Source organism: Trichosurus vulpecula, chromosome 5, assembly GCF_011100635.1.
Source record: "Trichosurus vulpecula isolate mTriVul1 chromosome 5, mTriVul1.pri, whole genome shotgun sequence".
In the NCBI taxonomy this organism is placed as follows: domain Eukaryota; kingdom Metazoa; phylum Chordata; class Mammalia; order Diprotodontia; family Phalangeridae; genus Trichosurus; species Trichosurus vulpecula.
In genome coordinates, this window is record NC_050577.1 from 113179503 (window position 1) to 113194629 (window position 15127).

At 40.5% G+C, this 15127-nt stretch overlaps 1 protein-coding gene across 1 annotated transcript in view; it reads right to left on the reverse strand.

The window, feature by feature from the left end:
• Positions 1–612: 612 nt before the first annotated feature.
• Positions 613–15127, reverse strand: part of BPGM (bisphosphoglycerate mutase) — a 45936-nt gene continuing 31421 nt past the window's right edge. Inside the window, exon 3 of the mRNA XM_036761288.1 lies at positions 613–3857. Coding sequence (XP_036617183.1) covers positions 3679–3857 — 179 coding nt within the window. The 3' untranslated portion in view covers positions 613–3678. The remainder of the gene's footprint in view (positions 3858–15127) is intronic.

A 15127-nucleotide genomic window follows, 5' to 3' on the forward strand; every position in this document is an offset into this window, starting at 1 on the left:
AGGTTTCTTGGTTTACATGAACATGCATTAAGTGTGCTTTTCTTGGCTATTTGAAGATCATGACTTCATAAGAGAACTTTACCATACAAAGGAGGATGTGACTTCATCCTGCACAACTATGAGGACTACAGAGATGATATTTCCAATGAAAGAGAATGGTCCTACTGATTTTTCATGCCTCTGAGCCATTCCTTTCTCCCAGAACAGGGGGAACCCATAACAAGCTTTCCTGCCATATTAAAGATTTTAAAAGATTAGAAAAAAGATGACTAGATTAGCCATTGGTAAACAGTCCTTTACCAAATGTGGAGAAAAAGATGATTTTGATTCTTAAATTTTGCCAAAACAACTCTGTCATCAGAAGAAAAGACTGGGTAGCCAAAAAGCATTCTTGTTTCTCTGTGTTTGATGTCCCTCTTGGAATGCTGTGGTTTAAATTCCCCTCATAGCATAGTGAGAGTCACTTTTACACCTACATAGATAGCATTGTTGGTGGAGGCAACCACAGTGATGCCAGATGAGAGGAATGGGCCCATGGGACAGTTGTGTACCAAATGAGGAAGAAAGGAAGTTGGTAACGGCCAAATCACACACACCTTTAAGACAACGGGAGAAAATGAATTTGCTTTTAATGATAGGCAAAAGTAACATTATCAAACAACACTGAACACAACTGCCCCTACTCTCATATCTCACATGAACAACTAAGGTACTTTATCGGCCACTCTAGAGTAAACTGAGGAAGCTTCTAGAGTAGAGGTGGAGGGAAGGAAGGGGGGAAAATGATCATTCCACTTCTATCCTCAAAAAATCTTTCATTTCTCACCCACATGTTTTAAAAGAATGGTTAGAATAAATCCTTATAAGTATAGCAAGGTATTCAAAATGCTGTTGAGGCTAGTGAGTCTACTGCATATCAAGATGCTTCCCCATCCTCCCCCCACCTCCCCAACCCTAAGCAATCAACCTACTCATTTCTCTGGCAGCTCCCTCTGCCAAACTATCAAAGACATTAAAGGGGCTAGAGAGAGACACAACTAGAAAAGATTGAGGGACAAGGAAAAATTCTTAATTTCTTGAAGCCTCAAGTTTAGCAATGGGATCTAAATAAAGGATTTTGCTCTTTCTAATTTGGCTGATTCCTGCACAGTTGTACAAACCTTTTTTATATAACTAAGTTCACATTGCCCAATAAGTAGATTTTTTTATGTTGATTTCCCCAAAATTGGCGTGACCCTTTGGTAAGGCAAAACAGAGTAGAGGCTGAAAACTATTCCTTTGAAAATGGGACAGATTCCTTGTTCTACAAAAGTTTCTCTTCCTGTAAGGAAAAAAAGGTTTTTGTTTTTTGGGTTTTTTAAGGGAGGGATTCATATGGGCTCCCCTCCCATCATTCACAGGGTTCATGTTTCAGTTAGGAACCTACGTGGATAACTTAAAGGCTCCAAAGCCACCTCCTATGCTCAAGCTAAATGAAGAAGTTTTTAAGACCCAAAGAAAGACATGGAAGATAAAACACGGGGGGAAAAAAACTTCCCCCAGTATTCTGATTGAACTCCTGTAATAAGTGGTCAGACCTAATATTGAAAGTTTATAGGTATGTATTTTGCACACACACATACAAAAAAGTTAGAGTGTGAGCTCAGTCACCTATAGGAAATTCCCCTTACAGGTCCCCTAGAAGCAAAGGAATGGGTGTTAATCCTGCTGAGGACCCTTGGCAAACTCAATGTTTACATAAAACACCAGCCTCTCAAAGAGGAGAGAGAATCTCCCTTTTCTACAGCTAAAAGCCAGGCCTCCAAAGATATAGAAAGCACACAATCCTAGTTTGTCAGAATGCTCAACCTCATGCTTCTGGAAAATTACTCTTTTAAAAAAAAATCACCACAAAGCTATCATTGAGTAAATACATAGATTTCTGTCAAGGCTGCTGTGACTTATTAAATATTTTTCTTTTTTTTTTTTTGAGGCAATTGGGATTAAGTGACTTGCCCAGGGTCACAGAGCTAGTAAGTGTCTAAGCCTTATTTGAATTCAGGTCCTCCTGACTTCAGGATCAGTGCTCTAGCACTGCCCCACCTAGCTGCCCCTGCTACTTACGAAATCGTCACCAAATCTATGCATAGATTTCTTGTAATGGAATATTGCCTCTTTGAGAGCTTACAAAGTGATTTAAACTGGTAGATCTCCAGAATGTCTACAGATGTAACCTAGTCCTAAGATAATGCTTATCCTCAAAAGTCCCACACAGAAGGTTCACATCTTATGAAAAGGCTGATGCCTCTCCTCATTGAGTAAATTACCTGTTCTGGAAACAACTACTGCTGTATCTTTGGATTTCAAAGGTCAACTTCAGAGGGTCAATAGTGAACTCACTATTAAAAAATAACTTTCAAAAAGTACTCAGTAACTAAATCACTGCCTTAGTGTATAAAATTCAGAAAACTGGCTGAGAGTAATATTATGTCTGAGGCCCTACAAGCATGGATAAGGAGGGGGAAGAAGAAACAGAAGAAGGAAAGGAACCTCTCCCCCACCCCACCCCACCCCTACCCGCCCCTTGTACTGGGCTACGTACTGCAATAGTTAGCTCTCTTAGCTTCTGCTGGTGTTACATAATTGAGACACAACTTATATTTTTCTCTTGACTGCAAACATATTCACCATATTGCCTCCACAGCCTTTAAAATTTAGCTTGTTATAAAGAAAAATCAGTAGCGCCCAGACACTGAACTAAGCCCATTTCAATGCCAGTGTTACAGGAAGGGTGTTGAGCCTAAAGGAGTAGATCACAAAAAGGCACCAACAACTGCTTTTAGTTGAGCGTTACACTTGGGGTGTTAGGCTAGAGGGGGGAAGCCCATATGCTATGTGATTTTTCAACCTAAGCTATTCTGATGACAAACATTTTTATCCCAATCTTCTAGATCCCAAGAATCCAGGGAAGGGAGGGGAAAATAATCAGAGCATGAAATATTCTAGTTATTTATGCTCTGAAGACTCCAGTGGCCAGAGGGAACTTTACCAAATACCAAACAAAGGAAACTTTTGGACTGAACGCTAAAACTAGAGGGCATAGTTTTATGAGGGGAAAAAAAAAAAAGGCTTTTCCTTGTCACTGAGCCACTGGTCTTAAATAAATCAGAGCACCTATTGCTTTATGGAGAAGGGGAATAGAATCTAAAATAAATAATTCTTAGGTGCAATGCATTATCTAATACCCCATAGTGCAATCTCAGACAGAGCTTAGTGTATCGGAAAGTGAATTATGCCACAAGTAAATGGATAGGGGCACAAAGTTCCCATAAAATATTGTATCAGAACCTCTTAACCTCACTTAGAAATCACACCCACTACTACCCTATGCTAGGTCTTTGTTAATGCTCAAGGCCTCACCCATTAGCCAGTTTGCATTGGGATCATCAAATGGGATCTGATGGGCAGACCAAATCTGTACTATTAGGTCTAAAACCAGATATGAACACACATCTGGGCTAAAAGAGTTTAGGACCCCCAATGTACATACACAGCACCCTAGAGCCTGCCCACTCAATGCTAAATTTTGGTTTCATTCAACTTCATACACAAAAAGAATACAGATTAGTATCCACAACACACTACGTAACGTTGCCATAACTTCTATACACAGTCAGTAGACGGCCCAGAGCCAGAAGTTTATTTTCCTGCTTTCTTCACTTTTCCTTGATCATCCACCTTCTTGATAGCTGCTTGGATGGCTTCTTGGTCACCAAGAAACTGATGAGGGCCAATAGCATGGAGGTTCTCGTCTAGTTCCAGGAGTATGGGGACACCGGTAGGGAGGGTAATGTTGATAATATCATCATCCGAGATGCCTGCAGAGACGGGAGCAAGGAAGAAGTACTTTTAAAAAAATAGGCAGATGAGTCTTTTTGTAAAATGATAAAGTAACACAATAACCACATTTAATAAGTACCTTATTCTATACCTGGCACACATTCACAGTCTAGGGATAACAGGGGCACAAATAAAATATAAATTCATCCCTGCCCACAAAGACTTTAACAGAGTTAAAGACTAAACACATGACAGAAAACAAAATCATGCATACTCTTTCAAGTTCTGAGTTTTATGAAGGTAAACATAACATTTTGTTAATCTGTTCCTGCTCAGAATGCCTTGGAAAGAACATGGGGAAAGAGAGAAGTAGAACAGCTTTGAAAGTTATACATTGGCTCTCTTCTATATTTTTAAAGGACAAGCAAGCTGTATGCAATAGAGATTCAGTTTCATGTACAATCCTCTATATGGAAATGCTCATTTGTGTATACATGTTTTGTTATTAAGTTCAGAAGAAAATACAATTTAAATTCTTTTTTTTTTTTTAAAACAAAAGAGCTCAAAATCTGAAGTCAGAGGACCAGGTTTCTAATTCTGTTTGTCTTTTGTGACCTTGGGTGAATTACTTCACCCTTCAGATTACATGGTGCCTCTTCTGTAAAATAAAGGGGCTGGATTCTCTTCCAGCTCTAAATCTAGGATCTCAGGGTGGTTGGTCTTTCTATACGTGTATGTGGAGACTGTGTTTTCTTCAGAAAGCCCTCATCCTCCTCCTTAGAAATCTGAAGGCCAGGGGCCTCTTTTCTCACTTCCTTTTTCTTCTATATATAGTAGTGCATTAAAAAAAAAAAAAAAAACTACCACAGCTAAACACTGCTCTAGTTCTCTGGGGGTATTACTAAAATTAGATCTCTTACTCTAATGTCTCTACAAGTCAGGCTCATTTGGTAGGAATATGGCTGGTATTTCCAACACCAATCAGTCCTGGAAAGCCCTGGACCAGACCCTGCCAAGCACAGGCTTTCCTCCCTGGGTATACAGCGGCCACTGAGGGTGAGTCACCTTTATATCTGGGCACTAGGGTGCCCCTGAGTACATTAGAACAAGAAGGTAAGGTGGAAGATGGGGGAAAGTTTACAAATAGAAAGCAACATATACACTAAATTTATTTGCTTTAACCTAGAAAACATTTATTTAATAAAGGAATTCAAAACTACACAATCAACAAACACTTATGCCCACCATGTACCCAGAACTGAAAATCAAAATACAAAAGCAAAACCGTTCCTGCCTTCATGGAGTTTCTAGTCTAACAAGGGAGACATAATTCATATTTCTAAGTAAATAGAAGACAAGTAACTTTGGAGAAGGAGAGGCCCCACAAGGCCCCTCATGTGGAAGGTGACAGAGGATTGAGTGCTGGGCTTGGAGTCTAGAAGAACCCGAGTTCCAATTCTGCCTCAGAAACTTATTAACTGCATAACCCCAGGCAAATCATAACCTCTCAGTCTCAGTTTCCTCATCTGTTAAGCAGGCATCATAATGGTCTGTTACCTGAGCATTATTTTAAGGATCAAATGAGACAATATGTGCATAACATTTTGCAAACCTTAAGGTGCTATGTAAATATTACCTTTTGTTATATGATCATGACCAGTTAATGGAAACAGAAAAGATAGGTCAGAGTACCCCAAATTCTCTAATTTTCAATGAACATAGACAGAGAGAATTGGTGCTAAACATTGACTCCCAAATTGAAATAAGGGTGAGAACCAACCTATCTACAAAAGGAATCCTTTATGAATGCCTCAGAGATCTCCAAAGACAAGCCAGAACATATGCACCAAACAGTCAGACCCAAAGGAGGCCAGCCACCTTGTCATAAATTCCCTCTCTAGATAGAGAAGCAGGAAGAGGGCTACAACAGCTAGTCAGCTTGGTACAGAGAAAAGTGGGTTGACTTTGGTTTCAGAAGATCTGGACCCAAATGCTGCCTGTGGCTCTTACTAGCTGTGTGGCTTTGGCGAATCACTTAACCTCACTTGGCCTCAATTTCCTCCTCCATAAAATGAAGGGGTAGGATTATGTGACCTCAGCACCCTTCAGGGCATAGGTCTATGATCCCTGCATCCTTCCTCCCAGTACCCTAAAATTCCAGGTGAAGAACAGGATTTAGGAACCCTTCCAACGGTAGAAGTCCTTTGATCCTTTCGTTTTGTTGTACAGGTGTTTCGGTCGTTTCTGCCTCTTTGTGAGTCCTTTGAGGTTTTCTTGGCAAAAGATCCAGGAATGGTTTGCCTTTTCCTTCTCCAGCTCATTTTCCAGATGAAGAAACTGAGGTAAGCAAAATTAAGGGCCCCGCCCAGGGTCACGTGATCCTACTACAAACCAAAGAGGAAAGGAAGGACAGAATATGCCTGAGAGCACTAAACTGGGTGACTAGACACCCAGATCTCTGTATACTGCATACACTGCGAATGGCCATTCCAAATCTATCCTGACTGGGCCAAAGCATCTGCCACATGAATCCTCTTACTGACAGCTAGTCGGTTAAGTCGGCTCTCTGATACTACCTTGAAAACCCAAGGACTCACCTACTCATTCAATCCCAAGTATTTACTGAATTCAAATTAAGTGAATTGCACTGTGAGATACACAAAGAATGCCCCGCTATTAGCAAGCAAGCCGTACGCTAACAATAATATTAACAACTACTAACATTTCTGTAGTGCTTGCTGTGTGCCAAGCACTGTGCTAAACACTTTACAATGATTACCTCACTTGATCTTCACAACAACCCTGGGAAGTAGATGCTATTATCATCATCTCCATTGTACCGATGAGGAAACTGAGGCAAACAAAAGTGAACTTTGTTTAGAACTCAGGTCTTCCTAACTCCAAGCCTGGTGACTATCCACTGTGGCATCACCTAGCTTGGGCTACAAATTTCCTTATCTATAAAATAAATGCTTTGACCTTTATTCTCTCTGAGGATCTAACCTTCATCCATCCAACAAGTTATTTGTTAACCAGAAGACATGCTTTTTACACTGAAGAAGCTCAGCATCTACTATTTAATTTTATTCTCTCCAACGAGGAAACAAAAAAAGTTTCAAAAAACACAAGGTTAAGTTCAGAAGTGGGAACAGATGACAATGTCAAGTCAGACCCAGGAGGTCCCAGTTCTAACTCACAACTATTCTTCAGGTTGGGTGAGATCTGGAGGGTCTGTCTCCTGCAGGGCAGCTCGGAAGTCTCTGGGAGCTACGGAATAAGCCTCCCCTTTCAGGATTAGCCCCTAAGCAGAACATCTGACAGTTCCTGGGAGCTCCATGACTGTTCCAGGTTTACGTCGACATCCTCTAACAAACGGTACAACCAAAACAAAGCCAAAAAGCCTACACCAAACTGAAAGGAGGCCAAGTCTGGCCCAGAAAAGACCAGAGCTGCTAAGTACCTGACATGCTCTTGTTAATGCTTCATTAGCCGGTACTTTCCTGTTGAAGCCTGCCAGGACCTACTAGCAAGCATTTGTGTTTCTTGTGCAGATGCTGTCTTGCATTTAGCATATGCCGAGGGCTATGATGTCTGGTGTTGGCCTCTTCTGTTTGAGATCCCCACCCCCAAAAGCAGCTTTAGCTGAAAATAAGAATTTATAGTCCAACATGTTCCACTAGACCCATACCCACCCCTAAAGTTACTATGTTGAATCTCTCTGTCTCTCTCTGACACACACAGACACACACAGACACACACAGACACACACAGACACACACAGACACACACAGACACACACAGACACACACAGACACACACAGACACACACAGACACACACAGACACACACAGACACACGGAGGTGAGTAGGAGCTCCTAGGAGGCAAACCTTCTTAAAGAGAAGAAAATTTAAGTCATCTGATCTTTTCCTACTGATTGATTTCATCCCTTTCCAAGAAAACTTTTGAGTATCCAACTCAACCAAGCCTCTGGTCTCTCCCTATTTCATTAGACAATGCACACTACTGAAAAACTAAATCTTCCGAAGCTTCTCATCCCATCACCCTTTTATTTAAAAAACAAAACAAAAAAAAAAACTTCAGTGGCCTCCCATTACCAAGTAAATGAAGATCAAGCAGGCATTCACGGTCTTCTACGATTTGGCCCCACCCCACCTTTTCAAATTTCTCCCATTATGTAAAGACTCCCCTCCCCATTATCAATTAAACTGAACTAATTGTTGTTTCTTGAAAACACCCTGCATACTTGGCCACTTCTGCCTTTGCTCATGCTGTTCTATCTGCCTCACCTTTTTCAGCCCCACTTACCCAACTCTAGAATTCTCATCTTTCAAGACCTGCTCAAATGCCACCTCCACAAAACCTTTCCTGCTATCTCCTGGCCAGAAGTAATTCCCCTCTTTTTTCTGAGCTTTGTCCCACTGTGTATTTTTACCTTCTACTTTGAATCACAGTAGTTAGGGTACTTTTGATATTCTGATGAGCAAACTTGACAGGGACTAGACTTCCTATCCCCCACGGTGGTGGCTGACACATAACAGGTGCCCAAAAATGACTTGTTAAATTAAAAATACTTCATTCCACTACAGTGGACAGGCTTTGGGTGTTATTTGCAAGAGGTGGGACAGAAGCACGATGGGGCAGAGAAAACAGGGTGTGTACTAAAGATGGAAAGCTGGTATGATAAAAAGCCATTTAAAGACATGTCTGGATTTATAGTGAGGTTCTCCACTTAAACTGTTTTCAAATGACTTAGTACGGAAGCTCTCTCCCTATAACACGGTGGTAGAATTAAACTTCAGTGATGATGTGTCTGCCAATAATGCTTCAGCTAATGCCTGGCTGTTCAGGCTGTAGGCCTGTTTGCAATGCACCACTCACTGATAAATCAGCCAGGGGCAGAATACCTTAACTGTGGGCCCGTGTCTTTTGCATTGCAAGTCTTGCACTCTATAAACATTATGCCAAGTTGCCTTTCTAGACGAATAGGACATAAGAGGATCCATGAACACTTAGCCTTTTTCATTAACTCCCAAATATCAGGGGTGAAGCAAAAAGTCAAATCACTCTTAACTCTATTAATAAATCTCAGGAGCCAGTTAATTAGATCTTGTTTTAAATCAGCACAAGATTTCAATAGCATAATTTTCACTCTCAATCTAGTGTCAATATATTGTATATACTTAAATACCAGTTTCGATGCAGGGTCTAACCAAAGCAATTTTCCTCTTTAAAAAAAATGTGTACAGCGATGTAATAATACATCCTTATTAAATTTCCAGTGATACCCATGACACACAAGCACAGAACTTAGTTTAGCTTAACAACCACACAAAAATATTTCCAATGAACAACAGACTTTCCATTCCACTTAAATGACTCAAGCCACACAGATGGAGCAACAAACTAATTGCTTATAAATATTTAAGACACGCAAAATGGTTAATGAGTCAACTGGATGCCTAGGATTCAAAGAGAGGCAAATTCAGAAGAGTTACAGTCCAATAGTTGCTCATGTTTATACATCTTGGGTTGATAATTTCAATACAGTCTCAATTTACAGCCCCAAGAAGGTCAGTGGACAGATTTCAGAAAGCTGGAGTAACCCAGTCAAGAACCTGATTTGACCAATTTGCACTAACATTAGGAAATGTCCATTACAAAAATTCACTTTATGGGGCTTCCAAGTAATTTTATTGTATTAGAAGGCAGCAAAACTTAATAAAGAGAGTACTGGATTCCAATTCAGAAAAGAACAGGGGTCAAATCTCATCACAGTCACCTACCTTGGCTCCCAGGCAAGTCCTTTCAACATCTTTGAATTTCAGTTTCCTTACTTATAAGATGGGTATAATTCCTGCAGTACTTACCTCACAGGGTTACTGTGAGAATCAAAGAAACACACAAACACAAAGCACTTTATAAACTTTGGCCAGACAAAATGTCAGTCATTTTTGTCTTTCCTGCCTTTGATGGGTCTGGAGAGGAAAGGGAAAAGGAAAGATTTCAGATTGATAGAAGGAAAACCTTAAGTTGACCTGCTCTCAAATGGAATGAACAAAGCCACAGATTAGCAAGTTCTCAGGTCTTTAAACAGAAGCTAGATACCCATTAATCAGTCAATGTTAGAGAAGAGTCTCATGTTTTCCATTGAGGTTGAAGTAGATAACCTCTGAGGTGCCTTCCAATTTTGCAATTCTGTGAAGGAGTTGGACAGGTCCGGTTTTGAACTGCCCAGAATGAGGAAAGAAGTGTCATTAAAAAATTAAACCACCACCAACAAATCCTTTAACCTTCCTCCTGCTGCTTCCTGGATCTATGCTTATGAAAGGTGTTCAAGAATTAGGGAGTGTCAGGCTTTGTTTAATTGGCTAGACTCTTTCAGGTTGGAAAGAAGAAGAGGTATTTGAGAGTGATTGATTCTTGATGTCCAGGAGGCAATGCACACGTTTGTGCACATACTTCCCTTTCCAGCCTACAATGCAAATGTCATGAAATTAAGTTTGTAGGGGGTTTTTAAGAGTATTTTTTTTAACGTATGCTTCCCCCAGCCCCTCTCTGCCACCCTAACCATACACGCCAAGAGAAGTATGACATTTAACAGGACAGAAACCAAAGAAGGAAACGTTTGCTGTACAAGTTGTTCTTTGTAAAGAATTCGTGATTAACCAGAACAAAAGCAAAGTTATCAATAAACCATCTGCCAGAACCCCAATCAGCTTTACTCCGCAGAATCCTTCTTTGCATTGCCTTCCTCACTCATTGCAAGATTGTTTACTCACATCTTCCCAAAAAATGGAGGTCTTCCATAGGAAGCCCTTTAAGAGCAAAGCAGATTCTAGCTTCTTCTTCAGCGAAATGTTCTAGAGCCATAATATTCCTGGTGACAAGAGCATCTTAAATCTACAACAGATCTTTGAAATGTAAACTCCACTTATTGTCCTTCAGCAGAAATCTTCCTAAATTAAGCTAGGCAGTCAGCTGAGCATCTACCTAAGAGAAAGCTAAAGCATGACAGAAGAGAGCTTTCTTCCCCACCTGGTCTTTGAGAAAAGGGGAAAGCTTTAAAAACAGAAGTCCTGTTTTCATAATCATGGCCACTGCCCCAGGAGATAGACACCTGGTAGAGGTTGAAGTGGTTAAAAACCCAGCCTGAAACCTTTTTTTTTTTTTTTTAAGAGACTACTCAAGAGCAGGAGAAGGAAACTTCCCTACTCTGGCTGGACTTCTATGTGCCTTCTCTGACTTCTTGTCTCATCAAAAGATGGTACAGTGGGAGTAGTTTGGGGGTCCAAGAACCTGGGTTTGAATCCTGGCTTTTCTACTTATTTGTCCAAGGCACTTAATTTCTGAGCCTCAGTTTTCTCCCCTGTAAAATGAGGAGGTTGGAGTAGATAATCTCGAAAGTTTCTTCCAGCTCTGACGTTTTGTGGTTCTATTACCACTAGTACAAAAATTCTGCCCATCCAGGATATTTGCTAAATATCATTTGTGAAATATTGTATCATGTACCACAAGAGAAAAAAAGAAAAAATAGATAGAAGGTCTCTAAGCAATTTTTAACTTAATGGGGAGAAGCAAGATTGGGTTTCATATTGACTAAGAACAAAGTAAAAGTAACAACATTTGAAATGTTCAGCAGAATTTTCCTCCAGAGGAAACTTCATAGAAGTGAATTTTTTGGATAGGAAATGGGCTACTTTTGTTTTTCCTACACACACACACACACACACACACACACACACACACACACACACACACACACACACCACCTTTTTATTCCTTTCCTGTCAGTATCTACTTTTAGTGTGAACTTTTGTTAGCTGTCTAGACTATATTCCTCTTTTGGAAGGCCTTTTGATTCTAGTAGGCAAGTGTTCAATGCCATAATAATTTTCAAGACCCAAATTATTTAAAAACTGCCAAATATGCATATATTTTGAAACACACACATCTGGGTCATAATTTAATCTATAATCTATATATAATCTATAATCAAAGATTAGGGAAATAGCATTTTTCAGCATTTTTTGGGAGAGGGAAGAAGATGAGAAAGCAACAAGAATCAAAATTAGCCAATGAAAGTAACAAAGTTTTTAGGCTTTGTCAAGAAGGAATCATTTAAATCACTCCTGGTTTTTGTTTTTGTCCTGTATTGGGGCACTCCCTTCTACCAATCAGTGCACATATGCAACTCTTCTGTAGTCCTGGGAAATTGCTTACAAGATCCACAAAATCAAAACAAGTCAAATCAGGTTGGAAAAAGATGTGCTCAATTTCTCCCAATTTGGATGCCACAGGGCTTAGAAGGAGTGAGACTGAGAAAAGATTTGTTGTTGTTGAACAAGAGAAACCTAAGCACTATATGTACCATCACCTTATCCCTTAGGATAAGAGGAAGTAGAGGAATCATTATCCACCATGTTTAAATCAGAATTTATACTTTCTAGCCACCCTTCCCTAAAGAGAGTCAAAGTTTATACTATAAGTTCCAAATTAATATAGTAGGAATTAAAGATGAGAATAATTTAATCCATAGGATTATAAAATCACAGATCTATAGCTGGAAAGAAGCTCCAAAGCCATCTCGTCCAAACTCCTCATTTTATAGATATGGAAACTAAGGCCCAGAGAGGCTAAAGGGTCTTTCCCAAGGTCACACAGGTAATAAGTCTCAGAGCCAAGATCTGAACTCACGTCCTTTGATTCCATAATCTATGCCCCTTCCACCGTACCACAATAACTGTGCCCTAAGGAAAAAAGTTGAACATAAAAACACTGAAGCAAACCCTTTAAAGCTATGTTCAAATGGCCTGCTTCAAATTATATTTCACCTAAGTTGGAGCACACTACGTTCTAAATATCCAGTTTTCACATCTTGCAGATAGGGGAATAGTCTGGCAGAGATTCACCAACGAAGCTGACTTGAAAATGAACAAAAATACTTACGAGCCTTGATTGTATAGTAAAGATGGGGTGGGGATGGGAGTGTTTAGGGAGGAAATCCTTTCTATGTGGTATCATATTTTAACTGTAAAATAAAACTGCTGAGCTAAAGGTTCCCAGAGCTTCTATGTCAATTCCCACATAGGAATACTTAATCAAACTTCATCACACCCTTAGGTAGGAGGTGTTTTTTCTCATAGGAGTGATGCTTGATGCTTATGAAAGTTGATTCCACCGAAATGTCAAAAGGCTGCTTACTCAGGTCTTTTCCCCACCCTGACTCCCAGTCTCTGCAACCAGACCTGGCTGCCCTTTTGACTATTTCTAATTTCATCCCACTCACTTCTGGGCCTGGTTATTCTCCCATACACAATCCTCCAGGGGTTGCATCCATGTGCTCCGGTATGGCACACTCACCCTTGCTCCTTGCTAAAGAAGTCTCCATATCCTGAGGCTCGGTCATAGAGACTAAATAATCGACCTCCCCTGGCAGGATCCAGATGATAGCCAATGTTAGATTTGAAGGATCTTTTTTTCCTCAGTGAGGGCTGGCTGAAAACAAATGCCAGAAGTGACCGTGCCAGGCACAGAGAAGGAAATGAAAACTTCCTGCCTGGGAAACCACTGAGCTAGATTCTATTAAATGATTCAGGTGCACATTAAGAGCTTCCATGAAAATGTTTTATAAAAGTGGATCTGAAAAGACATTTGGGGAACAGATCACAGCCTAGCACGGAGGCAAACATAACAGCTAGTATGTGTGCAGTTAGTACTAGAGTTTGCAAAGCACTTTATATAGATTATTTCACTCAACTCTCACAGCAACTCTGGGGGAGGAGAGGAGGGGGCACTATTATTAACTCCATTTTATGGATGAAGAAGGCGAGGCAGGATTGCTGTTTAGTCCTTTTTCAGTCACATTGGACTCTTCATAACCCCATTTGGGGTTTTCTTGGCAAAGATGCTGGAGTAGTTTGCCATTTCCTTCTCCAGCTCCTTTTAAAGATCAGGAAACCGAGGCAAACAGGGTTAAGTGACTTGCCCAGGATCACACAGCCAGTAAGTGTCTGAGGACAGATTTGAACTTTGGTCTCCCTGACTCCAGGACCAGCACTCTCTCCATTGAACCACCTAGATGTCCAGACAGACAGACAGAGGTTTAAAAAAAAAAAAAGAATAACTTGCCTGGGATCACAAAACTATTTAAGTGTCTGAGGAAGGATTTAAACTCAAGTGTTCCTGACTCTGATCCACTTTATGGGATTTTACTTATGGGATCCACTTAAGGGATTTCAGTTATCCAGATATCTGTTAGGCCTCTTTGTCTGTCAAAAGCTGACTAGATAAGCATTTCTTAACTTGCTTTAGTGATCATTTCATTTTGATGGAGGAACCAATGAAGGGACATTCTGATTCTGGATCTGTCTCTCACCAACAAGCAAGGTGGATGTGCTGGAGTGAAAGATGGTACAAGCCTCAAGGGCAAATGACTACCATCCCTGAATTTGTCATAGAAGAGTAGAGGAAATCCAGGCACAGTCTGACAAGCATCCTAGATTTGGGTAGAGATTTCAATAAGGCAGAGAAAAGAAAACAGGTAAGATCCCATGGCCTAAAATTCTATAGGGCAAATCAGCGCAGGAAGGTGGGAATCTCTCAAAAAAGAAATTCTGAAGAAACAGAGAATACAATTCCAATAGGGAGGAGCAGGAGGAGCTATCAAAAGATGTGGGTGTACAGCAAGCCAAGCAACTGAGATTTTTAAGATAGGCACTAGGGCAGTGGATAAAACACTAGGCCTGGAGTCAGGAAGACTCACCTTCATGAGTTCAAATCTGGCCTCAGGCACTTACTAGCTGTGTGACCCTGGGCAAATCATTTAACCTTTCACCTGAAAAATGAGCTGGAGAAGGAAATGGCAAACCACTCCACTATCTTTGCTAAGAAAACCCTAGATAGGGTCATGAAAAGTAGGACACAACTGAAATGACTCAATAGCAACAACAGAAGACAGAAGCAGGCAGAAAATGGAAGATAAATAGAAAGGCTTATTACAGTCTTATAAAAATATTGTCAGACGTCCTCAAAGTTCAAAGGAGCCGATGAAAACTAGGGATACAAAACTAGGGATAACAAAAAGAGCTGTGCGTGTGTGTGTGTGTGTGTGCGCGTGCGTGTGCGTGCGCGTGCGTGTGTGTTTAAGTTACATTGGGGTCAGGAAGAGAAATCAAAGATGAGAAAGGACCATTGGCTTGGGGTAGCTAAGATGAATCCTGGCAGAGAAGGCAGACCTGGTCAACCCATAATTAGCATCCATTCTACAATGCCAAAGGAGAATGATGT